Source organism: Actinia tenebrosa, unplaced genomic scaffold (assembly GCF_029948245.1).
Source record: "Actinia tenebrosa isolate PJP-AT-01 unplaced genomic scaffold, QUT_ActTen_1.0 PGA_scaffold0__85_contigs__length_37466705, whole genome shotgun sequence".
Taxonomy (NCBI): Eukaryota; Metazoa; Cnidaria; class Anthozoa; order Actiniaria; family Actiniidae; genus Actinia; species Actinia tenebrosa.
In genome coordinates, this window is record NW_028292569.1 from 33568950 (window position 1) to 33596758 (window position 27809).

At 37.3% G+C, this 27809-nt stretch overlaps 2 protein-coding genes and 1 long non-coding RNA gene across 4 annotated transcripts; 1 reads left to right on the plus strand and 2 right to left on the minus strand.

The window, feature by feature from the left end:
* Positions 1-81: 81 nt before the first annotated feature.
* Positions 82-12642, plus strand: LOC116307363 (uncharacterized). Its single transcript, XR_004198390.2, has 3 exons — positions 82-419; positions 546-644; positions 12071-12642. It is a non-coding gene; the product is annotated as an uncharacterized LOC116307363 (long non-coding RNA).
* Positions 750-18565, minus strand: LOC116307361 (NFX1-type zinc finger-containing protein 1). Its single transcript, XM_031717557.2, has 22 exons — positions 18281-18565; positions 16688-17710; positions 16111-16361; positions 15448-15666; positions 14717-14863; positions 13451-13572; positions 12644-12675; positions 12075-12232; positions 11641-11992; positions 11034-11378; positions 9670-10027; positions 8780-9087; positions 8103-8532; positions 7693-7799; positions 7220-7437; positions 6964-7140; positions 6474-6884; positions 5519-5912; positions 4706-5219; positions 3834-4435; positions 2646-2810; positions 750-1980 (listed from the first exon to the last, which is right to left on the minus strand). Exons 2-22 carry the CDS (start codon positions 17706-17708, stop codon positions 1937-1939), a joined length of 6375 nt encoding a protein of 2124 aa, XP_031573417.2. The 5' UTR covers positions 17709-17710; positions 18281-18565; the 3' UTR covers positions 750-1936.
* Positions 18566-19476: 911 nt separating this feature from the next.
* On the minus strand, positions 19477-23959 carry LOC116307358 (ras-related protein Rab-11B). 2 transcript variants are annotated; one of them, XM_031717554.1, is made up of 3 exons: positions 23557-23959; positions 22811-23128; positions 19477-20864 (listed from the first exon to the last, which is right to left on the minus strand). In XM_031717554.1, the coding sequence occupies exons 2-3, from the start codon at positions 23022-23024 to the stop codon at positions 20392-20394; spliced, it is 687 nt and encodes a 228-aa protein (XP_031573414.1). In that variant the 5' UTR covers positions 23025-23128; positions 23557-23959; the 3' UTR covers positions 19477-20391. The 2 variants fall into 2 exon arrangements, with proteins under 2 accessions (XP_031573414.1, XP_031573415.1); XM_031717555.1 differs by having other exon boundaries at positions 23553-23959.
* Positions 23960-27809: the final 3850 nt, after the last annotated feature.

The window sequence follows — 27809 nt, forward strand, 5'->3', positions numbered from 1 at the left end:
AACATAAAAAGCGTTTGCCCCACCAGGAAGGGGTCAATTTTAGATATCTTTACAATTTACTGACATGATAATAGCGCTCGTCTGAGACGAGCAGTTTTATTCATATTCAACATAATATTCTTGCATTTTGATGCAACGTTTCAGTGAAGGAATACTCATCACCACCACCCGATGCAAACCACGATTTCATCGTCTTTTAAACCTCGAACTCCACAAAAGACTTGATCAAAATGATCCCTACGATGGGGGATTCATTTTTTAAAAACTCTTTTGGCTCTTTCTCGAAGATTTCTATGACCGAAATTTTCGTGCAGAATATTTATCGCTTGCAGAAGCTTTTCTGCCCTGTAATGTCAAGTTTCTTATCTGCGTAGGACTCGGACTTTTTTCAGGACAAAACCGCATCATCATGAAAGCTGGTAAGAAGAAATGAATGCTTAATTTTTATGCTTTTCGTTTTAGAAGTCCTGGTTGTAAATGAAAATATTTCAATGAATGAATTATCAGTTTAGCTAACACCAGTTTGGTTTCGTCATTGTTTATAGGGCCTGGCAAAAAAATAAATGATTCAATAGTTGAGTAATCAAGCTCAGGAACGACGTATATCTTATGTCCAGCTAATTTTCTGTTTTGCTGCTAACAAGGTAAGCTTATCTATTTTATTACTTTCATTGCGGTAAAAATACTCTATGGCAAAAACGTAAAACTCTTCATATGGACAACCACAAGATCGTTAAGTAAAAGAAACATTTAAACATTTTAAACGTATTTTAATTTTTTGTAACATTTTAAGATAAAATTCAGCGATAAAACTTTACTAAAAAACATAATATAACACGACGTTTCGACGTTAACTGGACGTCATTATCAAGTGTTAGAAAACTCATTAATAATTCATGAAGAAAACACAATAGAAATCATGACCATGAAGGTGATTTTATATCTGATAAAGATTCGTCTTCATTTGCATAAACTTTAACTTGGATTTTCTCTATCAAACTTGGTTCATTTCGTAAAAAAATCGGTACACAATGAGAACAAACATCATAAGTTTTCTAAGCCGTTCAATAATCTCGCAGATCGTGTTTTATCGGGTCTAAAACCACTCGGCTGCGCCTCGTGTTTTATACCCGATAAAACACTCCTGTTCGTTTATTAAACATTACATAAAAAACTAAAAAACGTTAACTTATATTCATGAATAATAATGAGTATAAAAAGGTGCGAAAACGAAAAACTATGTAATTTAAATATTGTACAATAAAATGACGAACAATGAAAGAAAAATAAAAAAAAAACACTAATAAAATACTTTAGCCCGAATAGGTGTTAATTCAGACGGGCATTTTATGTCAAACTGGGGTTTGCTGATTTAACGATTATCGGCGAGTATTTACCGATATATATACCGATATTATATTCCCTAAATTCACTGAATCTGAGGTCAACTATTGTTTTAGTATAATTTTAGACTTGAAATCATAGAATAAGGCAAGATAGTATAGAGTTTCGCGCGCTGTGATTGGTCGAGAGACCAGTGATTATGAGACGATAATCACTGCTCGAGCAGCGGTAATTAAGAGGTTTTCCAAAAAAAAAAAAAAACGTTTTATCCTTAACTTCGTCTTTTCTCTGGTTTTCAAGTCTAAAATTATACCAATAATTAGCAATTAGTCTTCTCGCCCTTATGGTCTATGAATCAATAGCCCATGATGTCGAAAGCCAAATGGGCTATTGACTCATATTCCATGAGGGCGAGAAGACTAATTCGGATTCGACTAATTAATAATAGCTTAGAACTGTGTTCAAAGCCGGCGTAAAAATACAGTCAATCAGGTCCTCATCTCTCTTAGCTTGGTGCCTGTCTCCTGACTCTGATAACCTTTCTTGGAATATAGGTGAATACAAGTTTACGGATTAATTTTTCTGTCTGTGCCTAAATGCACTTTGGACATCTATCGGCTGTTGAGTATATGTGTCCTGAAAAAAAGAAGATATGATACAGGCATAAGGTATAACGCGTAGCCAATCAAGCTAGTATGACGTTGCGAGAGGAGAGTTTGTCAGGTCTCCCTTGATTCGGGTTTACCGATTTTCCCCTCTGTTCAAAACCTAGGACGCTAAACTCAATTCAATCTGTGAGTAAGCCTTATCCCGGCTATTAAAATCTTTAATCAGCCCAAAGTTTTTCTTTCAGGGTATCAATAGAATGTGAAGAAAATGTGAAGAAAAATGTGAATGTATTAGTCTACAGAAGAAAACTTATCTTGGCTACCAATCAAGCCGTGCGTCGATTTGTTCAAATAACTTTAAAGCCTGGTTCGCACTAGCGACCCAAGCGTAAGCGTAAACATAAACATACACAAACATAAACATAACGTAATGATAACGTAAACATACGCAAGCGCAGATAAGTCATTCAAGGTTAAAAATCCCTTTATATTTGGGGGGGGGGGGGGGGGGACACTTTCTGTCGAGCCTATAATACTGCAACTTGCGCTTGCGTATGTTATGTTTTTGCTTGTGTCTTTAGTGTAAACTAGGCTTTAGTTTCTTTTTCTTCGCATTCTCCGAAAACAGATCACTTGTACAGTTGGAATAAACATGCAGAAGCTTTGTACCGTGGCTTTGAAATGAACACATACCGTTAAGACACTTAAACCAGTTCCCCTCCGTGAAACCAATCTTGCTGCTCATGATTTTCATCGTGTCTTCCCTTGTGATTGCCTTCTCTTGATATGACATCAATATACTATATGAACTGCGAATCCTTTCAAGGATTTCCATATGCGAGTCAAGCTTTTCCGCTTCTGCAAAAAAAAATTTTAGGCGTACCGCATTGTGTACGTTGAAAAACACATTAAACCAAACGACGATCATCCATCGATCCAACAAATGATTTTCAGCACCAAAATAGATATTTCAAGACCGAAATTATGGAATTATTGGAGTTTAAAATGACTTCGTTGACTCTTTGTTGATACAAGCACCACTGAATATCACAACACTAAACTCCGTGTCAGTTGATAAGAATAAGCAGAAACGCACTAGTTATTCCTCATATTCTTGGATGGGGATTTTCCTATTTCTTATCTTCTATAGTTCCAAACGTCTTCGGCTCCAACAACCTTTTTTAACCAGGTGTATGAATGTACACACGGACTCATAATAAGGAGACGGCGTGGAATGAAAACAAAGAAACTTTCGACGCAAGAATAGTTTCAAGAAAATTTTGCGCAGCCGAAACCCGAGTTGCAAACAAGATACAAGACAAAATTGCGCCGTTTAACACCCCTCTTGAAACTTTCTGCTACATGCCCCAGCAAACAATTGCAATCTAAATAGATCCCAACATTCCCAGCGACCTGAGGCAACATCAACACCCAGCCCTTTTCTAGCAACGTCGTGACACACAAGTTTGGGACGCCAGCCGTGCTCGCTCAAGTAACCCTATTAGAATAATAATAAATATTCCCTATCCTTTTTGCCATCTTTCTTGATGGTAATAATTTTGCAGAAGTGTTTAATCAGGTTATAGAGACCTTTAGGATCAAGTTTACCGCTACTACCAGCGCTAGCGATCAGGCCCAGAAAAACGTCCGCAAACACGGAGAAACACTCTGCATCCATGAAATTCAATATGGCGGCTTTTTCAGCAACAAATTCGTTATGATGCCTTGCTAAACGTCAAAAGTTTGACGCCTGACGTCGATCTGCAGTTTGAGGTTTGCGGTACCTAGCAAGAACGCCATGCTAAACGTCCCTAATAGAATTCGTCAATGTTCTTTTGCGCATCAGTACAAAATCCATGACAAGGATTAATGATTGCTTACCGATACGTTTACCAGAGTCTATTGTCTGACCAATGTTATCCATATCATTCTTATCTGCGTCGTTTAGAGTATCTTCCTTTTCTTTGATCAACTTCTTAAGTATTTTGTACGACACAATCAACTGTACGCGAAGGATTTCATCCCTCAGGTACTCTTGTTCTTGGTCACTAATTTCGCTAGCAGAGCCCCAGTCCAAAGAACTTCGGGTTAGATTTATTCCTCTATCTTTGAGAGCTGTAACTTCTTTTTCAAGAGACGTTTTAAGCTCTTGCTGGCCATCTGGAGTTCTTGAATTTTTTTCCATGTGAGAAATTTCTTTAAGCATTTTACTTAGCAGATTTAACAAGATGATCTGGTTCTGGTACATTTCAAGACTTTCCATTGTGATTTTCTTTTTCTCCAATTTTTCTCGAATGAATAGGGAACTTTTTACAAACTTGTCAGAAAAAGCGATGAGGCTTTTTATTTTGATCGTCTCTTCTGCAATGTCGTAGTCACGAACGGTGATCGCCGTTTTGACTTTCGAGATATCCTCTAGCGTATTCTTGATAATGTGGCTGTATCTGGGGCAGGTTCGAATAGGCATTGTGCATACAGGGCATCTGCAAAACATTAATCATGCAAGCTCAAATGTTAGTAATATCAAAAAATATTCTTAGAAACGCATCTCCGGTCAGTCTTACTAATTGCTCGATGAAATTTTCTTAACAAACATTTTACATGGACTGTCCTTACTGAGGAGTGCAGCAAGTAAATTCAATCTATAGCTTCGCTCGAATATATCTTACTTAATAAAAACAATTGTCTTTCTCTCGGAATGCGTTGTTTTTCTCTAAAAAAAATGGCAACAAAAAAGATGTTATTTTACTAACCCTTTAAGCTGTATGCTGATCGGGATATCATTGCAACATTCATCCATCTTTGCGTCCATGAAATTAACTTCAATCACGTGTCCACACGGTTGAAGCTCTACAAATTTGGCGTTTGGATCGTCTCCAAGCACTACCTTGGTGACTTCCTCTTTATGGCACACTTGGCATGTTTTCGGGCAGGGTTCACCACAAATACCTATACACTGGTGACCACATGGTACTAATGTCTTCTTGCAGGGCTCGTAACATCTTGGTCGGTTACATGGCTCACTACACCGTTTGCTACACTCAAAGTGTTTACATATCCAAGCGCATGGCATCATACATGGCTCACAAGGTTCACAACACTTGTTACGACACTTTTTGTGAACACATCCATTCTCGCAGTCCCGAGAACAAGGAGGACATTTTCTCGCGCACATATTTCGACACTTGTGGCCACATGCTAGAGTTCTATCACATTTCTGCTTACATTGTAAGTGAAAACGTCCTTGCTCACATTGATAGCAGTTACCTTTAAAAGAAAATTTGAAGAAAAACAAATACGATACTGTATTGAAAAGCAATGCCCATTTTCATCGGATTACCTAAAATTTACTTTAAAAATGGATTTAAATAAATTTATTAGCTTTTACAATAATCAGTGTTTGTGATAGCAGGAATCGATACCGGTAAAGAAAAAGTGCATGGACAAATACAAGGGAAACGAAAAGAGAGCATTTATTTTTTAATTTTAAAATCTACTGAGTTCGTCTTGAGTTACCATAATATGCGCTATTGCTTGTTGCATATGAATAATGCCATAATAGTTACCTGAACACCGATGTCCACATTTAAGTATTTCACAAGGAAATCTGCATTTAGTTTTGCCAGGGTCAACATAGCACGGAAGATTCTGGGTATGATTACATGCAGGCATTATCTTTTCTCTGCGAATACGACAAGGTCCACACTCCTCAAAGCACCTCTTTTTGCATTTGTGACCCAGATCACACAACGTCTTCGTACAAGGTTCCAAGCATTCGTACTCAATATGATCAGGATCCCTTGGGTGACATGATAACCGACATGCGTGACCGCAGTCCAGTCTAGCATGATACGGTAAGGGACATCCTCCCTGCGGTGCACGTTGAAAATCTGTGGCACTGGACGCATGAATTTGCGTACAAGGGTGGTTTTGGCACATGAGAGTCAACGAGTGGCCAACCTACATTGAAATATGTTCATTAATCCAAATTTGATAAAGAGTTTAAATAAGATTATGTAGATATTCACATTTGGAATGGTCGACCAAAACGTTTACGAAAGGAGAAAAATGGGCATAAAGGATATTTTTGACAAGTCACGTGACCTGCTTTGTCAAATATCTCCTTAACACAAATTTTTAGCCAACAATTCTCAACGTGAATTGATCGACTTTAAGAAAGGAAATAAATTAAGGGTGAAAACGTTCAGCAAAGACTTAAATTGAACACCTACTATTGAAATGAAATGAAATGTTATGTAAATTTCATGGCCACGTGACCTACATTTTTACCCGTTTATTGGAACCAGCTTGTAAAGAACCACGATCTAAGAAAGTTTGAGAAAGCTGGTTATACTTTAAGCAGAAACACCAAAGAAATTATTTCTTAATGGTCTGATAGAGAATTGGTACATAACATGCTTGATAGTGTTTAAAACCACACAGAATTAAATTAGTAGTTTTATGTCGGATGACAGGTTAACTTGATAATTATACCAATCTAGAACTTATCAAAATTCGTACATTTCCTCTTTCACGCATATCTTCAATGATCGTAGCCCAAAGTTTCTCTTTCGTGCACATGAGTTCTAAGTTACCAATACAGTAGAAGCCCTTCCTTGCTCGTGATAACGCGACGCACACACGATTAGAGATGCGCAGAAATCCAATGTTCCCTTCTTCGTTACTACGGACAAGTGACAACAAGATGATGTCATTCTCTTCTCCTTGAAAGTTGTCTACTGCGCAGATGCGAACGTCTTGAAAGATTTCATCGGAAGTTTCATTTTTGAGCTGAAACAGCTGTCCAACGTACATGGTCAGGATGGTTATTTGAGTCTGTTCGTAGCCCTGCAGGATGAAGTAACGGCAAAGAGCTGCTAGATACTTGGCTTCGTGGATGTTTGATCGACTTTTGCCTTCGTTAACAAAATCCTGCAAAACAAATATATGTTTACTATAACATAAACTATTTTGACAATCAGTTGGTTAAGTTCCTCGAATTTCTTCCTACCTCCAATTCGTTATGTTCAACGAAGAATATGTTCTTATTGACGCCTTTGATATTTTCAAAGTTCAAGACAGATTCATGATTTTCCAAGTCCTCGTAAATTGGTTTCATCATCCGGGCAATTTCAGGACGCATTCGATGTTGTTTCCGCAGTGTTTGGTAGTCCATTCCATTGTTTACCTTAAATGAAAATTCAAGTTATATAGTAGTAAGCGCCATTTTCCGCTTCCAAGAATTCAGTACAAGCCAATTTTCCTACCATTCTTTCAAAGAGTGATACGTCTAGCTTGTAATCTTTAGCCAGTTTATACACATTAGGATTGGGTCGAAGCTGTTGGTGATCACCAATCAAAATCAAATGTTTACATCCGGGGCTCAAAGATGTTACGATGTGAGACTCAAATACTTCAGCAGCTTCCTCTACTATGGTTATGCGTGGTTGAATTTCCTGTATGAGCTCACGAAACTTTGCAGCTCCTGTAATAAAGTACATAAAATTTTGAAGTTTCATATTTGTAAATCCACCTAATTATTTTCTATATCGCGTATAGGAAAGGCATTGCAGTGACTTCGAAGTCGTTGGGTCAGTGTCAGTCTCAGGGGACGGCCCGGGTGGATCTGGTACTCATACCAATGGCGAAGGACATTAAAATACCTTGGGTTTATTGACAATTATAATTTGAGAAAACAAGTTTTTTTAGTTATGTAATTTAGTCCAGTGGTACCTCCTACCTGTTGTTGTCATGCCAATAATTGTTACCCTTCGTAGAATTGTTAGATCTTCTTGTCGATGCAGTGCCTTTATTCTTTCTGCACATTCTTCGAATTTTGGATATATGCTATAGATAAAGGAAGGAGTGTAGAAGAAAAGATAAGGCACTGAAAAATGAAGCAGCATAGTGTCGACTTATTTCGAATCATAAAATTGTCACAATTTCATTGAGGACTAAGAACTACTTTTCACGTACTTTGCAGAGGTTTCGTCTTTCTCCTTCTAATACAGAGAAACAAGAAACACCTGCTTGCAGGTTAAACTACTATTAATATTCCGAAACTATTCACGACTATGAATACAGGCGCATGATGTTTTTAACAGTTTTGTCATGATTTTAGCAGAATCGAATTTCAGCAGAATTTCTAACCTTCGAGCCTGTTTTCTGCAGATCTCACACAGTATTTCAATCCAGTATCTGTACAGACGCCATTTATCTTGCCTAGATAACTTCCATACTTCTGTTACCTTGTTTGCCTCATCTTCAGTCATCATATCTGTCTTTTCCATTTCCTTCTTCAGGACTTGTTTAACTCTGGTTCCAACAAACTTAGGGCACTGCATTTGCCATTCCCCCTGATTACTATTATCACATGTTGTATATGAAGTAATATCTTGGTATGGCTGTGGATTATGTCGTTGACGTCCACCAAAATGTAAAACTTCATCGATATCCACATCTAATTTCCGGAGCTCCTCCATTGCATCAGCTTCAAAGACGATGTTGTGTTGTGGTTTATCTGTGGCAAACTTCTCTCCCTCAGACTCGTCCAACACTTTTTCTTCTGCTTCTATGACATCTATGTTAAAGAATGGGAAATTGCAAACTTTAAACCGCAATTTCATGTTCGAGTATATAGAGTCTGTAGTTTACGAATTGCAAAAAGAGATATCAGATTTTGTACACTTGCATGTGTTTGTGTTATGTAATAACCCTTACAAGTATTCATATAGATTATGCGAAGTTTGACAGTAATATTGCACATGTGGGAGCTTTATTCGTTTTGATTTATTCTATGTATTACATTCAGGGTATTACTTTCTTACCCTCTTCTGGGATTCCGGCGATTGCCCTGATCTGTTCTAGGCTTATGGCTTCAGGGAAAAAATAAAGAGAAGAAACCCTTCCATAAAAGGTTGATTTCTCGTTATTTGGAAGATCAAGAGATCCAATCTGAACAGGCAAGTGGGAGGCAATCTCCATGCAGCCATTCTGGTGCTCTCCAACCATGTTTCCATTGTGATAAACACGCACGATGCCAGAGTTATAATCGTAGGACACAGCAATGTAGTGCCATTCGTTCCACTCCAGGACTTTATTTGTGATAAGGGGCTTGGAAAGTACGCCGTCACGCCTAGAAGCAAAAAATTTCCAAATAATCGTTATAGTAGTACTGCAATAATGCAGTTTTCATGAACTAAAATAAAGTAAAAAATCTAAACAGAAGTTCCGAAACGGTTTTGTCGTCTGCAGATTTCGCATTCTTCGAATTCATCATAGCAGCAACTACTGGGAAAGGGTACTTTGTTAAGAAAACGGTTCGGGCAAAATTCCGGCATCATGTTGAATGCAATGCGCCAGGTATCAGACTGCAATGGGAAGTACTATTTCAACCCACTTATTGATGGTTTTAACGGCGGCCATGTTGGAGGAACTTAACAAAAGAATTGTCAATGAATATTTTTGTTATATCCTCCAACATGGCCGCAATGTCTTTTGTTATTTAATTCTCTTGGGAATGGTTGAAAACCATCAATTCACAACAGTTATTTCAGTTAAGGGTTTATTAAGTTTGTTAAACTGTCCAATATTGGCTTTCTCCAGGGAGAAATTGAAAGCTGACTTCATTGATAAGATTTAGCATTGTGTCGATTAGCTGTAAGGCGACTGTGCCGAGTTTGGTGCGTAGTGCTTGTACACGGGCATTCTCGCTCACCTGTTAAAAGTTACAGTCAAAACGCCTTTGAAGTCTTGTACACCTTTTTGAATCTGGATTTGGATTCCTATGACACCGTTTTGATGAAAGGTAACGATTGGTCCAGGAGAGGTTTCGAGATAAACATACAGCAAAATAGTCATAGAGTAACGCGTGTCTATCGAAGAGCTTTCCATATTTGGAATTAGAATAAAGGAGTCCTCCCCATTTAATATTGCGTAGAAGTCGTTAAAATCGCCATCAACTCCTTTTGCTTGTTTTACTTTGTGAAAAACGAGCTCATCTGTTGAGTTAACGGCGTTAATCCTTTCCGCTCTAGAGAGAAGATACGTGGCAACTGGCTTGACAAAGGTCGAACCTGTGCATGAAAAGAGGTTTAAAATTAGTTGATAAAACGACATTAGGTATCCTGGTTTGTTTCAAGCAAAATACTTTAAGATTTAGAAACTTTTTCTAACTCTGAAAACTCATAAAACATATATTCGTATGTAGCATCTAAAAAATACACTCAAAAATAAAATGAAGTGCTAAACAATAACAGCAACGAGAACGACAACAGCAAATTTTATATTCACATTTCAATAATAATGTTACAATTATAATTGCTTAACCGCAGTTAGTATACAAAACTATTCGAGGCGGAAGCAATTTGAACAAAGCTTAATTAATAAAGAAAAGAATTGAAAAAAAATGAAACGAAACAAAAGAAAAAAAATGCAAGATACTACTGGTACAATTAAAGAATCAAACTTTCGAGACGTAATATTTCAAAGCCGACAATGAGGACTGGACGGGATTTCAAGTCCAAGCAATTAGTTCCAATTAGTTCTCGGCTGCGCCTCGAACTGGAGCTAATTGCGCGGACTTGAAATCCCGTCCAGTCCGATATTGGAGGCTTTGACTTCTCATCTCATTATTTATTCGACTTGGAGTAACTGGAACAAAATTAATTCAGTCCTAGGACTGAATTAATTTTGTTCCAGTTACTAGAGAATGAATTCAGTCCTTTCACATGACTTTACCAGGTTTCTAGTAACATCATGTGACCCACAAATAGCCCATTGATTGGCTGGTTTCCTCATGAATTATTAATGAGTATGAGAAGTATATATCTCTTATGTATTATTTATATATTTGCTAGTTATGGTAGGTATGAATAACAGTCTAAACATTACTGGCAAAAAGACAACAATTGTAGCAGAGTCAATCCTTGAAAAAAAAAAATTAAAATTAAAGTGATGTTAGTTTAATTATGTTGTAATCGATGTGAAGAGAAGCACGTACGAGCTCGATCAAAGAGTATAACTCTAAATATGAGTTAGGTAGTTTACAACCAAATTAATTCAGTTCAGTCATAAATATACCTGATTCAATGAAATCCAAAGTGTTGGTCAAAAGTCCAAGCCAGTAGTGCATAACATTAGGCTTTACTTTGATGTTCTTCCCATTTTCATCCTTAAACCGAGAGACAATCGAGTCATATTTGTTCTCAAACACAGTACACTTTGAAAGCAGTTCCTTTTCGTCCATAACTGTTGTCTTCAATTTATGAATCTCATCGTATATTCCTTCAAGTTTTGAGGAAAGTTCTTTCAGCTCATCGTACAAATCAGTGAGTTTGGGCCTAATCCAATCTTGGCTGTGGTAGATTTCTTCGAGTTCCTCGCTAATCTCTGGGAATACAAGTTCTCCCTCATCAACTTCGTCATCTACCATAAAGAAATATTATTATTATTATTATTATTATTATTATTATTATTATTATTATTAAAAATTAAAATATGAACAAATTAACTCAAAAAAAACATGCTTATTTAATCTTAACCCATTTTCTATCGTTCATTGTGTCATGCGGGAAAACTCTTTTAATATACAGAGATTATCACAAGATCTTGATATTGTTTCTATTTACGAGTGTCCATATCATATAGGAAACAAGGGAGACCGCGAGCGAGCGAGCTGCGTACCTACCGCTATTGTAATAATCATAATACCACTGTTGGCGGCGTTGGCGGCGAAGGCGGCCAAGACGGCGGTAGTATTGGCATCTCTCTCGATGGTATTGTCTTATTTTCTCCTTGATACTACGTATATTGCACTCCTCCAGCATGCAGCTTTGACTTTGTCCTCCAACCCGTACAATTCCTTCGGGGTGAAACTTATAGATTCCCTCCAGAAATTGATCTAAAGCGTGGTTGGTGTAGCAAACCAATAGGATAGGATGACTAAAAAATCTTGGTTTGTCATGCAATCCCAATCTCTTGTCGTTCCGTAAGTCGTTTGTGTTCCAATAGACCTTGTTATTCAGCAACACATTTGCAACCTTAAATATCAATACAAAATTTGAATTATAGAAATATGGTGATACATGTATCTAATAAAATTATGTTCCTAAGTTTAGTCACCTTCAGTCCAATGTACGTCTTGCCCGTCCCAGGTGGTCCCTGGATGATTGCAAACTCCTTTGTCAGTGCCATCTGTACCGCCTTGAGTTGAGAAGAGTCGAGTTCAAGGTCTTCTGCACTTGGCCAGGAATTCAAGTCAAGGATGTTCACAGAACGTCCTAAATGTGCGAACAATATGAAAGATTGACAATGAAAGTGTATGTAACCAGGAATAGTATGTACAAGCAAAATGGAAATTAACTAAGAGAAGGAATCTCTGGTATTTATGCTTGTAACCATCATAGGCTCGGTTTGATGCTATTTTTAGAATCACTTTTGCCGTCGTTTGTTTTTCTGCGCGCGCTCTACGCTGTTCGTTTGCTTAGGTTTTTTTGAAAAACAAAAGAAAACATGAGCAAACAGGGTAGAGCGCGTGCAGTATGCGCGTGCAGGAAATAAAAAATCAAAGTAGTGATTCTAAAAATAGCATCAAAGAAATCTCATGATGGGGCGCGGGGATTCCTTCTCTTGGTTCATATTCTCTTGGTACAAGTTCTTGATGGTTATATAAATATATAACATTATCTTACCCTTTTGCCTATTGTAGTACCCTACTTCTGACCTATTTCGATTCGGAAATATTGATATCAAAGACAATGCTTCAGTTTAGAGCAGTAATGATATAATGGATAAGAAAATCAATTAAAAAATACATACAGGGACAGGGTATAACTGATTTTAGTCAAATCCAACTAGCAGTCTATCATCAATGCGGCGTTCTGATTGGATGAGCTACTACTAGGCTATAAGTTAAAGCCTGCTAGCTTTGAAAACCAAAAAACTGAATTTAACTTTAATTCAAGACTTGTTTGCATCTAAATATTTTGACCGAATAGTTGGATTTGACTAAAACAATTAAATTTTTCGTCCTCATGCCTGAGCCTCGGCCTTCGGCCTCATGGGCTTTTGACTCATAGTCCATTCCAGCTCGAGGACTAATGGCTAAATATAAATTATAGGAGACTGAAAAATTGTAGCGTGGAATTAATCAAGAAAAATGTAAACGATCGAATTTTTTGCATTTAGCATCTATCTCAATTTCTTAATTACTCTTCTTTTTTAAAAACTAAGAAAATTTATTGCAATTCAGGTTGCTGCATAATGAAAAAGATAAGCACGTAAACGCAATGACTTGCGGAATTCAACACCTAAAGAATGCCCTAAAACGTGGACGAATAAAGCGCACGCAAACTGCGAATTGTTGCTGGGAAACTTTGCTCGCAAAATTCAAAGCCACAGCAAGACCTCATTGTTTACGTGTTTGATTCAATACTTATTTACAGTACAATTAAGTCAACAAATGCAGACTGATTTCAGTACAGAATGCAGTATACTACCGTGCACTTGTCTTCGATTCAGGGCTTCTCATCATGCACGTTAAGTCGTAGATCACTTCTTTTGATGTGTTACGTAAATAAAGGGGTGCTTGAACATCTGGTTCAGATTTGACAATATAGCGCTAAAAATGATATAAAATAACAGAATATCCTTATTTAGGATGATTAGCTGATTTCGTAATCAATAAATCATCGTATTAGTTTATCAAGATCAGGCCAAAAGCATGATTTATTGGAGGCTGTAGCCCCTTGCCCAAACCTACCGCCTTAGCTGCAAGTCAAAACAGTGAAAAATGTACATTAGAAAAGTTATTGCAACGGATTCAATTAAATATTCTGAAACCAATCTCGTACCCAGAGTCCACGTTTCTCTTGGTCTACACAGACAAACGAGAGGCTCTGGCTGTAACCGATTTAATTCGTTTAATTAGGTGACTTCTGACTGCCTACTATTCGATCCAAGCAGATCTAGTGCTTGTAAATCTACTTATTTAATAAAAGTTTTGTTTCTTTAAAACATTTTATTTCCGGAAAGACGCTTAGTACTGTTTTGCCTCGGAACAATCAGAACGCACAAAAAATTGGCCGCCGCCACAGCCTCTCGTTTCAATGTGCTGAACACTTGAAGAGAAACGTGGGCTCTGGATACGAGAATGTCCTGAACCTTTCACATAATACGGTATTCGCGACAATGTGCGCCCCCCTCTGTTCTCTCCACCCAATTCCCTATGCAGCAATTTATGTTCAGTCTCTTAAAGGCATAACCGTTACAAATTTCATTAATTCATTAATAGACATAGACATAGACATAGACATAGACATAGACATAGACATAGACATAGACATAGACATAGACATAGACATAGACATAGACATAGACATAGACATAGACATAGACATAGACATAGACATAGACATAGACATAGACATAGACATAGACATAGACATAGACATAGACATAGACATAGACATAGACATAGACATAGACATAGACATAGACATAGACATAGATATAGATATAGATGGGCATGGGCATGGGCATGGGCATGGGCACAGGCATAGGCATAGGCATAGGCATAGGCATAGGCATAGGCATAGGCATAGGCATAGGCATAGGCATAGGCATAGGCATAGGCATAGGCATAGGCATAGGTATAGGTATAGGTATAGGTATAGCTATAGATATAGATATATAATAATCATTTTTAATGTTTAGTTATGGCCATAAAATCAGATCAGTTGTCCCACGTCTTTTAATGCTTTTACCTCGAATGGAAAATGAAAACAGCTAATTTCTTGAAGACCTTCCAGCACATGACGACACGCTTCAAAATAGGCCAGAGTCTCCACCATTTGATACGTTGCATTACCTAGATCAGCATTTATGTCTGTAAATCGAACCTGGAAAATTCCCTATTAAAAGAATGGTCACATTAGACATTTTTACTACAAATGTATTAGAAGTTGTTATACGTGTGACGTCACCCGTATGGAAAAACAACTTTTTGGTCCACAACGAAAAGCAGTTCTATAAAAAACATTTCTTACTTTTGTTTCAATTACAAAATGTTTTCTCCAAATTTACCATTATTGTTTCAGGTGGATGTTAAATCATGAGAACATTTTGCATTATTATAGTGGTTTTTATGAGCAGTTGCCCCTGGAATTCGTCGCAACTTAAAAACTCTATACACCTGAATCCAAAATGGCGCCCAGCTGGTTGAAAACGAGGCATCCAGGGCCAAATTTACAAATTTACAGTATCTTCTTATAACTTGATGCTGCAAAATTGCTGTGTTCCTGAATGTAAGAAGAAAAGGACGACGGAACAAGTGAACAAGTGTATAATTTGCATTGATACCATATTATTTCTTTGCATTTGGCCCTGGATGCCTCGTTTTTATTCCTCGTTCCTCATCTTGGACTTAGGCGTATACCAGTAATCAGTCTTCCACTGATGCATAAAGATTAATGTCTGCACTCATGCAATATGTTACCTGTTCTAAGAGCCTGGGATTTCGTTCCTCCACTGTCGCTAGAACGAAGGTCTCAAAATTATCTTTGGAGAGACAAAGTAGTGAGCCATAGATCAGCCTCTTACTGTTCTCCCATCGGATTCTTTTCAGTCTGGACACATCGAAGATGATTTCATAGGTTACTCCCTTGGAAGAACACAGTGGTTTGAGTAGCTTTACTCCATTGTATACTCGAATATCCTGAACATAAAGTACACACAAAATAAGCTGGAAAGCGTTTTAGTAACTTTTTTTATATTAATAGTGTTTATGTTTGTTAACGACTGTGCATTTATTTTTCATGCCACCTCGCTTGTTTAATAGTCTCCTCCACATTTCCCTGCACCATCTTGAAAGGTTGGCCGTGCCGTTTGCATCGAAGCGAAACGAACGGTGAGTTTTCAATGATAGAGACGTGAATAATTGTTCAAAGTGTTAAAAAAGGTCTCTACCATTGCAAGCTCGCGGTTTTTCTCGCTTCAATGCAAAGCCACGATAACCTTTCAAGATGGCGCAGGGAACTGTGAACGTGACTATTAAGAGGCGTCGTATATTTCTGTGCGTGACACCCCCTCTTATATCTCGCATATCATCTGCGGTCGTTGGATTGTTTCGAATGCTCAACGCACTTTCTTCTACACCCACCTGGGATGGTTTTGTAGCACTCGTTCCTGTACTTTCTGACAACGCAGCAATACCTTCCCTAAGAGGTCGGATAAAGTCTTCACGTAGCAACCGAAACTGAACATCCAGATAATGTTCAGGTCCATCGTAACTCCCTTTGACCTTGTTACGCCTGAAGAACACCGGTCCCTTTGGGTGGATGTCGTCTTGTTGGGGAATGACACTTAAACAGCGAAAGTTGTCAGGGGGGTCTTCATTATCGAGAAGAGCAGCTATACATAAAGAACTAGCATTACTTACCGCGAGTGTAAGGTAGATTTTTTTATTTAAAAACACTGTCATCGCCACCATTACGATAACCAACAGCAACAGCAACATCAAACAGACAAATTAAACTGAGCAGCAACAAAAGTAAATTTTAAAAAATCCAAATGATAGATTCAAGGGCCCAAATTATACAAAAAGTTTGAGTGTTATTGCAAAACCCCTGCCTCACCATAATGCTGCCTGCCACTTCGTAAACTATATGAGACCTTTTTACAAAGCATTCATAACATAAAAACTGTCTTTATTTTCAAATATGGTTATTCAAAGCTACCTTCATCTCCTGGGTCAATCCTTCGTTTTGTCTTCTTGGTTTCTTCTTTCTTCTGGACCTTCTCAGCCATTTTATCCCTCAGTGCGATCAGATTCTCCACAGAGGGTTTGATTTCTGTGTTACGAATCTGACCGTTGTCCAATAAAGCAGTCGCGGCATGCAACAAGTTCGGCAAGGGAAGATGTGGGAGGGAAGTTGGCAGTTTTTTAAGAATTTCTATGAAGACCTTAACCATGCATTTCAGCTCCTCCTCTATGTCTTTCTCCTCGTTTCTTGAAGCATATGCCAAGCAGTTGATGTATCTCGTTAGTGCACTGCCCAGATACACAGAGTTGACCAGTTTATTTAGCAATATTATCAAAAACGCTCGAGATGTTTCGCTGTCACAAGCTTGAGCAAAAACCCTAAGAATCACAATTACATCTTTGTCTGGCAAATCAAATTGATTAAGAAGGCTCTCAAATGCAGGTAAATAGCGATCAGATGTTATATCCATGACAAGCTCGTCTGGATCTTTCTTCAGCATCAGCAATAAGCTGTCGTGATCGAGGTGTGGCTCTGCATTACTGTCATTGCTCTTCCTCTTCCCTCTACGTGATGCACCCCCACCACGCCCTTTATCACGGGATATTCCCCCCTGCCATCCTTGTTCTCTCCAACTTCCTCGTTGTACATTGTGCTTTGAGTCATGACTTCCTTCAGATTCATTATCGCTTTCATTTCTGTCAGTTTTTCTGTTACTTGTGTGAACTCTCGCTCTGTTACTCGTCCCTCCTTGCCATCCTCTACTACTGTCTTGGTAATGGCTCAAACCAAATCTTTCTCCATTTTCATTTCTATCTATTTTCCCACCACGTGTCAAACCTCTACTGTGTGCCCCACTTTTTGATCCTCGGCCATGTTGTGCATCAGGCCTACCACATGACCCTCTCTGCGTTCCTCGGCTGAAAAATCTACCCCCTCTGCCTCTATGTGGGGTGTTCCGACCTCTTCGGTGGCCTCTAGACGGTACTTCAGACATTCCTGCAAATATTGATTTACCTTTAGTCATGCGTTCTAAGTCTGGGATGCACTAACGAAGCCCGCTCTATAGGTCAAGAATAATGGCGAATATCATATCTTTCACTCAAGCGCATTAAAAAAATAAAAAGTGTTATGCTTAAATAAAAGCTTTATGCTTCTTGTTAAACATGAGTATGCAAAAGAAAAGCTGCTTGGTTTAGGAATCGTTCGAATACTGGATACCCGCAAACATTTGATAGCTTGTTTTAAGTAACATTTCCCCATGACAATTGATAATACTATTAGAAATAAAATTAATGTATTTTCAAATAGACTACATTATGTGTACAACTCTCAAACAAGAGTTTCAAATCCAAGCAAATCCAAAATTATCAAGGAATTTGCATAACATCAGTTCACTGTAGCAGTATATGCTAATCAAGAGTTCAGACAAAACTGAAATAGCTCGAATTTTATAATGAAGTAAAGCCACAAAACTCTCGCGTATAAATCATCATAAACTGAACTCTTCTTTTGAATTCAAACGATCTTTCTAGATTGTAATTTAACATTTTGAAAGATTTAGCTTACCTTTCAGTTGGCAGAATCCTTGTCGCTTCTGCCGAGGACGCTTGCCGATTTACTCTTATTCGGGTCTCATTTATTTAATTTCCTTTTCTTTCATCTTGACACAGACAACAAGTTCCTTCGTGCCTATATAAAGCTTTACTTCCCTAAAAAAAGCCTGAAGATTGAAGTATACCACAGAAATATAATTCAGCTCTTATCCTTGAAAACTCGAAATGAAATACTAAGCCTAGACCTCTATAAATCAAACTGATTCGTGTGAAGAAAAAAACATTCTTGGAAATTCAGTTCACGACGTTTTCGGGAACTCCCTAATTCAATATGACGTCATACTATACATGTGAATCACGTGGTCTAAATATTACCCTTGAGGCGAATTTTCCACATTTATTTATCTTGATCAGAAAGTTTTGAATCCGATCAAATATATATATAACGGAACCAAAATGTATTTATACGTCTTGTGACGTTACAAACTAACATAATCTAAAGTAATACGATTATAAAGTAAAGTCTTGTTGGATGCTATCAAGTAGAGTAGAACGGTTGTCTTTCACTAAAGCTTAAGGGTTATTAAATGGTTTTCACAGCCGCGATGTTGGAGGAAGCCAACAAAAGATTCGTCATTTGCAATTTCCCATACGAGAAAAAGGGGACCAAAGCAAAAGGGAATTTTACACATTGATTTTTTAAAGACAATTAACTGGAATCCATCATTCACCAAGTGTTTTTATAAGGGGGAGGAGGAAACTACTGAGGTTGAAGTTTTTACCGCTTCAATCCTATAGACCCTTTGCATATGACGCCGGCCAAAGTACCTCAATTTGGAGGACAAAACGAAAAAAATCAATCTCCTGAGAATTGGGAATCTATATTATCATGTCCTCCAAATTTAGCTGCGTGGGGATGTTGTCTAGGTCTTCTTTGATAGACATCGTATGTTAAGGGAATTCCAGATGGATATCGGAAAATTGACCTAGCTGCACTACTTACTCTATCAGTCATTAGAAAAAAACGCAAATTCGTTTTAACATAAAAAGCGTTTGCCCTACCAGGAAGGGGTCAATTTTAGAGATCTTTACTTGACCGATATGAAAGTAGCGCTCGTCTGAGATGACAATTGCAGTTTTATTCATATTCAAAATAATATTCTTGCATTTTGATGCAACGTTTGAAGAATACTCATCACCACCACCCGATTGCCATATTCTTATAAGACTTTATTTTATCGTTCGTTTTTTTAAATTTCGCGGTATATCACGTGAAAACGAACTCTTAACAAACTGACTTACACCTGGAATAAAGATTACCTTAATGTTCATGTTGTCACGCAATATCTTAAATTTATCACGCAACATCTTAAATTTATCACGCACTTTTGGTGAGATACCACGTGGTATAACCTGCATTACGTTTAATTTCCTAGATTGGTTGACTTACGGGGTTGCCCATGACTTGCTCTTAATACCGAATGAGGCTCGCTGTGCACTGTGGTCTAGCATGGGTGTAGACTTTAAAATATATTTTGTTATTCGTGCCTTTGAGGCATTGTTGAATTTAGAGAAGACCTAAGTGTTCTTGGTCACATGATTGAGAGTTGTATTTTTACCAAGCTTTTACTGTATGCTTTGTTTCCGATCGAGTGGAGGGTAAAATCCTAAACGACCGGTGAATCAGGGCACTACTGTTTCCAGGCCAACCCACCCAGATTTTCTCAACTATTGGGGAAAAAAGACCCATACCATCATCTGCATGGAGCATATCGGAAATGGAAAAATAGAATAATTCATGGTTTTCTGCAACTCTGTTAACGACCAGATATTCGGTCCAAAAGTATCTCTGGAAAAATCTTGGTCAACGATATATCTGGGACGCTAAAATCTTGGTCAAGGGTATATCTGGGAGGCTAAAATCTTGGTCAAGGGTATATCTGGGAGGCTAAAATCTTGGTCAACGGTATATCTGCATGGGACGCTAAAATCTTGGTCAACGGTATATCTGGGAGGCTACAATTCCTAATTCTCGACCACCTGCCTAGGATTTTCCTGATAATGATAATGAAAATTATAAGATAAATAATAAAGTGTTTACATTTTATAACGTGCAAGATCTTACTACACTGTTGTGCAGCACGGCGCTTTTGTTGGTCTAGCCCCCTGTGCATAACCATCCGATGGTTTTTTAAGCTCTACAGGTCTTATGACATCTAATGAACCGTTACTTTGTTTAAGCATTTGTCCTGTTTTCTCTTGCTCTTTAGCTTTGACTTTATCGTATATATGACGAAATATGTTCTCAAAAGCTTCAATTACATTAGTCGAGTCCAAGGCAGAGGTTTCCATAAAAAGCATTCCATTATCGGCAGCGAATTGTTTGCCTCTACGAGCTTCAATCATCCTCAGGTGTTTAAGATCAGATTTATTACCCACTAGAATTACAGATAAGTCTTCACTTGCGTGCTGACGTAACTCTTGGATCCATTTGTCTAGATTGAGAAACGATGTGCCTTTTGCAATGTCGTAGACCAGAATAGCACCTAAGGCTCCACGATAGTAAGCGCTTGTGATGGCGCGATATCTTTCTTGTCCTGATAAAGAACGGAGAAAAAAAGGTTAGTTGTTTATCGATTAACTTGACAAACACCAAGCAAGACATTGGAGAGAGAGAGAGAGAGAGAGAGAGAGAGAGAGAGAGAGAGAGAGTTTTAATTACTAAGAATTCAAGCTAGATGCAGTAATAACTTTCTTTGCAATAGTCCTCACAAAGGAAGTCCTAACTAATGCTGAAAAGGAGAAAGTACGACGATAATGGCAAAAATAAGATGAAACGAAAGAATCAAAATGAAAAATGAAATGCTCCCTTCATGAACGGTATGATTTAATTCCTTTTTCTTTTTAAATAATTGATTTGCAACGATTTTAGCTGACAAATTTAGCACATTGCAAATTAAGAATGTTGCCAGCTCAGTGACGAAGCTATTCTGTCCAATCATATTACAGGATTCGGCTTCGCGCCATTTCGCCGCAGACATTTTGTTCAGTTTTTCAAAAATTCAAAAGTTCAAAAATTTTAGTTTGAAAATGACAGAGTATTTCAGTTGTATATGATATTTTTTGGAATTAAAGATCTAAAACTGATTTAGTATAGATTTAAAGCAATAAAAGCAAAGATAACACACACACACTGGCAGAGAAAATCTCATTTATCAGAGAGACCGCTGAGCACCAACGCGGGCAGACTTGCAAAACCAGCATGGCAAACATGGCGAAAAGCTTTGCAAGAAATCTTGCTTTGTTCTGCTTAATACCATATCTTTGGAAATTCCAAACTCAACGAGCAGATGGCAAAATAATCAATCTATTAATATGCGGTTTAATGAATTCCCAGTTAGTTGAATTTTGAGAGTACAGAGGTATTTACTCTTCAGATACGAGACTCAAGAATTCAAGTAGCACTGAAGACGATGCCTCCAGCAAAGATAAAACAACCTTGAGGTCAAAGGTTTGTAAACAGCATTCTCATGATTATATTTTAGTTATTATTAAGCTTCATTTAGTTATCACACATATATTTTAAGATTCCACACTCTTTTTAATCAATATTTTCTCAATAATCAAATTATCTTGCTTTTTATACATTCTTAAAACTCGTTCTTCGATAGCAAATTTGCTATTTTTTTTTTTCTCGTGAGATTTTACACGGCCTTTGTCATAAAAAATATTTGATATTTAAAAATATCTATTCTAAAATTTATATATTGTAAAGCTAAAATAAAGACAGAGCTGTCAACACATTTTTTTCTAGCTTTCTTTCTTTTTTAAAATTAAAATCATATATACTTATGAAGTGGAATGCTCGTGTAATAAACAAACCTTGTTCTCACATTTCAACAATTATAAAGATATCTTTTGAACAAAACAAATTGCATTTAAAATGCTCTGAATAAATTATCCAGTTAAACAAGCTATTACGTGAATGTAAACATCGTCTTCTGAATATCCGTCTCTTGTCATGTTTATTTTTGCTTCTAGCAAAATCACTTCAATGCTTTCATCCAAGACTTTTTTTGCTATTCAACTATTTTTTTAATTGTTTTAATAAACATTTATGGTTTACGTAGTGGGCAAGACTTTCTGTCATTTATTTTCTTATGCCGCCAAATGTGTAAAATTAAAAGTGATTGACATCGCGCCGATATTAAATACTTCTCTATGAATGAATCAAGTTTTAGTTGCTATGAAATATGAATAAATTATTGTGATGAAACACAACCTTCAACGAGTGTACATGTAGTCAAAATAAAAGCCAGAAAATTCACGCGGATTTGTAAACTGACATTACTCTTGAATCAATGCCTAAATAAGTTTTCGAGCTTCTGATCTTTATGAAATCTTTATTTATGACAAATATTTCATCAATCGCGTTCGTCTTTATAAATGCTTTTTTATAATACTCCTCTCTTTAGAACAAAAAAACGATTATGTGTGATCATATAAAAGAAATAAATGTCACAATAGTGTACACTTTACCCACCTGCAGTATCCCACACCTGAGCACGTACATTTTTCCCCTCGATTTCGATATTCTTGTGAGCAAGTTCCACACCTATCGTCGCTTTAGATCCTAAATGAAATTCATTCTTGGTGTAGCGAGAAAGCAGGTTAGATTTTCCAACTCCTGAATCTCCGATAAGCACAACTTTGAATAGGTAATCGTAGTTGTCTTCGATGCTTGCTTGTCGTATCATTATGTGTTTTAGTTGTGTACTTCGACGTGGTCTATTACGCTAATGATTTTTCTTGTAGACAGTTATAAAGCACCAAACAAGACCTCGGTTATTCCAAACGCCTCCTTGGAATAAATGTAGAATAATATTATGAATATCATAACTGTGTCTTAAATCAAATCGTTTCGTTTTTACATATTATACAACTTGGTTGTACAACAACGACATCTATGCAAATATTAGGAAGATTATTTCAATACGTTCAAATTTCAAAGCCAAGGCTAAAATTAGCTCGGTTAGTCCCTGGCTTGAGCACATTGATGTACAGTTAAGATCATGATTTAACTCTAAATCAAGAACCTCTCCTCAAATGATTAATTTGGTTGAAGTGAACACAGCCCCAGTTGACCTCATAATACCCATGTAACCTACACTCGCTTGTGATAAGATTTTAATTCAAGAAACACAACGGTTTCAATCCATAAACCACAAACACCCTAACTAATACAGATCTTAAATAATGTATTTTACAGAAATCGACATACTTACCCACCTTAGCTGCGTCATAGAATAAATAAGGGGTCAGTTTGAAAAAGAAATATTTTGAATAGTTTACTGCATCAAGTTCGTTCGGGCTGGATGATCATAATCCTTCTAGAACTATAACTCATAAAGCATTTTCCAAGCTGGCATTTGCTGAATGAATGATTGTGAATGTCTTAATTCATTGCACAAGGAACTGGAGTAAGATCTATACGAAGACTTGCCTGTCGTACAGTATTTCTCTATTGAGCATTCTTAAATGAATTTTTCGTTTCGTTGTTTACCGTGTCTGTAAGCCGACTAGATAACCGTTCGAAGCTTAGATCCCGTCTACGTTTTTGTTCGATTTGTTCCAAGCGAATGGCAGCGTATTTTTCACTCTTTGTACGCATGCAAATACGTCTCTCGTTCCGCATGTCAAACGAAACAGGTGATTGTATATATTTATTGACCAATCACAGAAGCTATCTTTTATAATGAAACCACAGGCTACCCACAGGATCGTATTTTTGATGGGGGATTTTTGAGACAGACAGACAGCCAGACAGACTGCCTACGGTCCAAGATGCAAGCAAGAAAAACTAGCGTGGAAATTTAATGAGCGAAAATTAAGCGAGGGAGGAAAAACCAGAAAGTTAAAGTCCAACATTTTGAAAATTACAAGCTTAGTAATATACGTGATACGGATACTTATATTGCTATTTACAGCAAACTAAAATAACCGCTTGCCAGCGGAGAAAAATTACATTGTCTGACATCTTCAACTAGGACAATTTGTTTAGAAATGTTATTAACATTATCGTAATAGGAGGTTTAAAATTAGAAATACTTGTAAATGGAGAGTACATGAAGTAGAAGCGCTGTACGTAATATCACTCAAAGTGCCACGCCTCTCAACGTTGTGATTGTGAGTCCAGCCCTCACACCCATCATCGCATACGAGTAGAGTTGGTTTTCCTGTATGGTTCTATCCTGTGCTTCGAAAGTAGATTTCTCTATTATTTTTTCTAACCAGATGATATTTTAAAGCTTGTGGTAAGATATCCACTGATGTGTCTCCTCCTCCTTTGATAGCCTCCGCTCGGGATGTTATCTATTTATGGCGCCCTCCTGTTTTTCAGCCATTTTAATTCAAGCTAATGAGCTAAAAAGAAATATTAATGTCGATAATGGAATGAGGGTCACATGTTTGTCAGCCATTGGATATATATTAAATGCTATCCTCGTGAAACAAGAATGCTGTGCTATGCATGCGTGCCGGCGCGGTACCGTCTTGATCTGGTCTTGAGTGTACGTCACAACTCTCTACACCTTAATTACCATTTTAGTCTCTCCCGCCTTTTAAAATTACTCCGAACGTCCCTGTTATTTTGAAAACGCTTATGTTTTGTGCATTAGGCCCCGTCCACACGTATCCGGAAATTTTTGTATACGCAATTTTTTTAATTTTTTATACGGATAAGGGTTGCGTCCAAACGTGTCCGGAAATTTTTGTGTCCGTTTTATCCTCAAATTTTACGAAAACGGATACGTGTGGACGGTGAAAACGATTCGAATACGCTGCGTGTGGACGCAAACATTTTCGTATCCGCAAAAAATAATTTGCGGATACAAAAACTTCCGGATACGTGTGGACGGGGCCTTAAAGAATAGCTTTTTATCTTAATTTGACATTCCGTGATTAGAGCTAGTTTTAAAGCTTAAAAGCTTGAGGACCTGACGATATTGCGTTACCAACTTACTGACTATCTCTTCAGATACCAAACGTGGTCCCTTGTTTTTTTTTTACACATCGTTTTAAATGCTCCTTGCATGGTAATGTTTGTATGTTGTTTTGACTGAGAAAACGTAACATCGATATGCTCGCATGGTTCTGGAAACAAAGCCCAAAGCTTTCTTTGCCAGAGCTTTTCTGAGCTTGATCAGTGAAGAGAGCAGAAGTACTTGTGGTCCCTTTTCTTGTGGCATGATATCCTTTGTTTATTGTCCTTCTTAACAGAGTATCACAGAGTATATTGGTTTTATTTGTTTTTATCTGTACTAACAAAAAGCTTGTATGCTCGCACCAATATTCGTTGTTTTTTCTTACTGATTATAGGCTTGCTATGCTCTCCCATGAGCTTTTTTTACTGAGAAATGCTCGTATGCTTGCACAATTTTTTGTGCTTTTTCTTGCTGATTATAGCCGGTTTGCTATGTATACTTCCCTTTTTTATATACTCTGAAAAAAAAAAATCATGGAAAAAGGCTTGTATGCTTGCACACTATTTGTTTTTTTTTTAACAGAGTAAACATTTGTATCATGAGTAGCACAATATTGCCCGGAAACAAAAGGTGATGTTTGTACAAGCCGTTTTGTATACCTCCAAAAATCAAATTCGATCTGTAAGTGCGGCCGTCCATTGACTTTGATAAGCATCTCAGAGGTTGTTAAGTTTCAGGGTGCGATAAAATTCGAAGGTTTTTTTAGACTTCCTAAAAATGATTCACACTTGCACTACACATTGACCGACCCTAGTCTCGACTGCTCATGCCCGACCTCAACTCGACCACACTTAGTGATGATAACCGATATTTTTATAAATCCGCTTTTGTGTGATTGTTTTCAGATGATATGATAAGTTTTGATCAAGATAAAAAAAAACCCCACTAGATTTCGTTTCTAATCCATTAAATGCTTCTTATGCCAGCTTACACTTTATTAGATAGTGAAGTATAGTTCAGTGCTTTGTCTAAAGAAGTTGTCTGACATCCAAACAATACAACACCTGCTTTGATAGGCAATTGTAGTCCTACTGTATTCATTAATTGAGAAGTATACACCTCTTATTAAGCAGAAGCATAACAACCACAAGGCTATAATTAATGATTATAAGCAATAATGACATATTCTCCAGTTTTCCGAACACGAAGTCCCTGCATTGGTATCGTGTCAGCCTAAGAACTTTCCGTTGGGCTCGACGCAAATGCAAAGCTAATCCTATTCCCTTTTGCAATGAATTTTGGAAAACGTTATCGTTTTATTTCCAATCCCATATCTGTTAATAAAATTCATAAAATAAGAAAGCACTTAGTTTGACTTTCACTATTACGTCCTGATATTGTTTTCTTCCTAAGAACCTTAGAACCTTAGAAAAATGTTTTGTAGATGTGTTGTAAACATACTACTTGTTCAGACCTACTCGACTCACAGCTGTCCCCAAGTCCTCTCAGGCTGATGGTCTTTGTTCTTTTGTTTCTCAAGAGGCTCTCGTTATTCACTCTTTATAAAATAAAAAAAATTAGAGAATAATCATCATAGGGATTTAGAAAAGGGAAAATTACCGCTTAGAAAACGAAGAACACTTTTGAGATCAAAGCAATTATAACTTTGTATGAGTTCACGGAAAGTGAAATGTGCCGACCAAAGTACCTTATTTTCTTTTATTCATATTACTTTCAAAATTTCAATTCTGAAAGTGTAAACGTTTTTGTGAAAGTGTTAGAGTTAGGCGTACGACTAGGTGTTTTTTTAGTTAACATTTAGTAAATCTCTTAATTGATCTAACCGGCAATAATCTGACTTTTTACTTGACCACTTTCATTTGCACGAGTCCCATTCATTCAAGGTGTCGGGACTGATAGTTGGTTTACTCACTTCAACAGTAGGGTTTGTGAAGTTAGACAAATGCAGAAACGTTTCAAAAACCGCTTCAAACGCATCTTTGGCCGACCATTTCTTGGGGGGTCTCGATTGTAATCAAGCTTGTTATTTTCTTTGTAATCTTTTAGACAAACGGAACTTTGAAAATGAGATTGATTTTGGAGCTAGGCTATTTAACACGCGTGCAGGCAGGAATTATGATCAAACAAATTCATTGCAGCATAATTGTGGTTTATTATAAGTTATTTACTTAGAAGAGGTGTCCAAACAACAGCGTTCTGGGTTATTGTGTTTGCGATTGCTCCAAGGAAAAAGTATTTAACTTGTCTTAGAAACGCTTGGATATAGCTTCAAATAAAGAGCCCACTATGAGGTCCCACACTCGCCCCAATAGGTCATCCCTAACACAAGATGGAAGGAGTTTTTTTAGTATTGTTTGAGATGACCGATTGTTTTCAAGCCATACCTTTGCCACATCAGGTGCCCTTAAACAGATAATCACTACTAGACGGTAGACGCGTGAGACTCGGCACTAGTTGGTAAAAAGCCAATAAGATCATGATCGATCAGTCTGCACAATAATCAAACGAAAATTCGTACGCGTCTAACCAACCAATGCA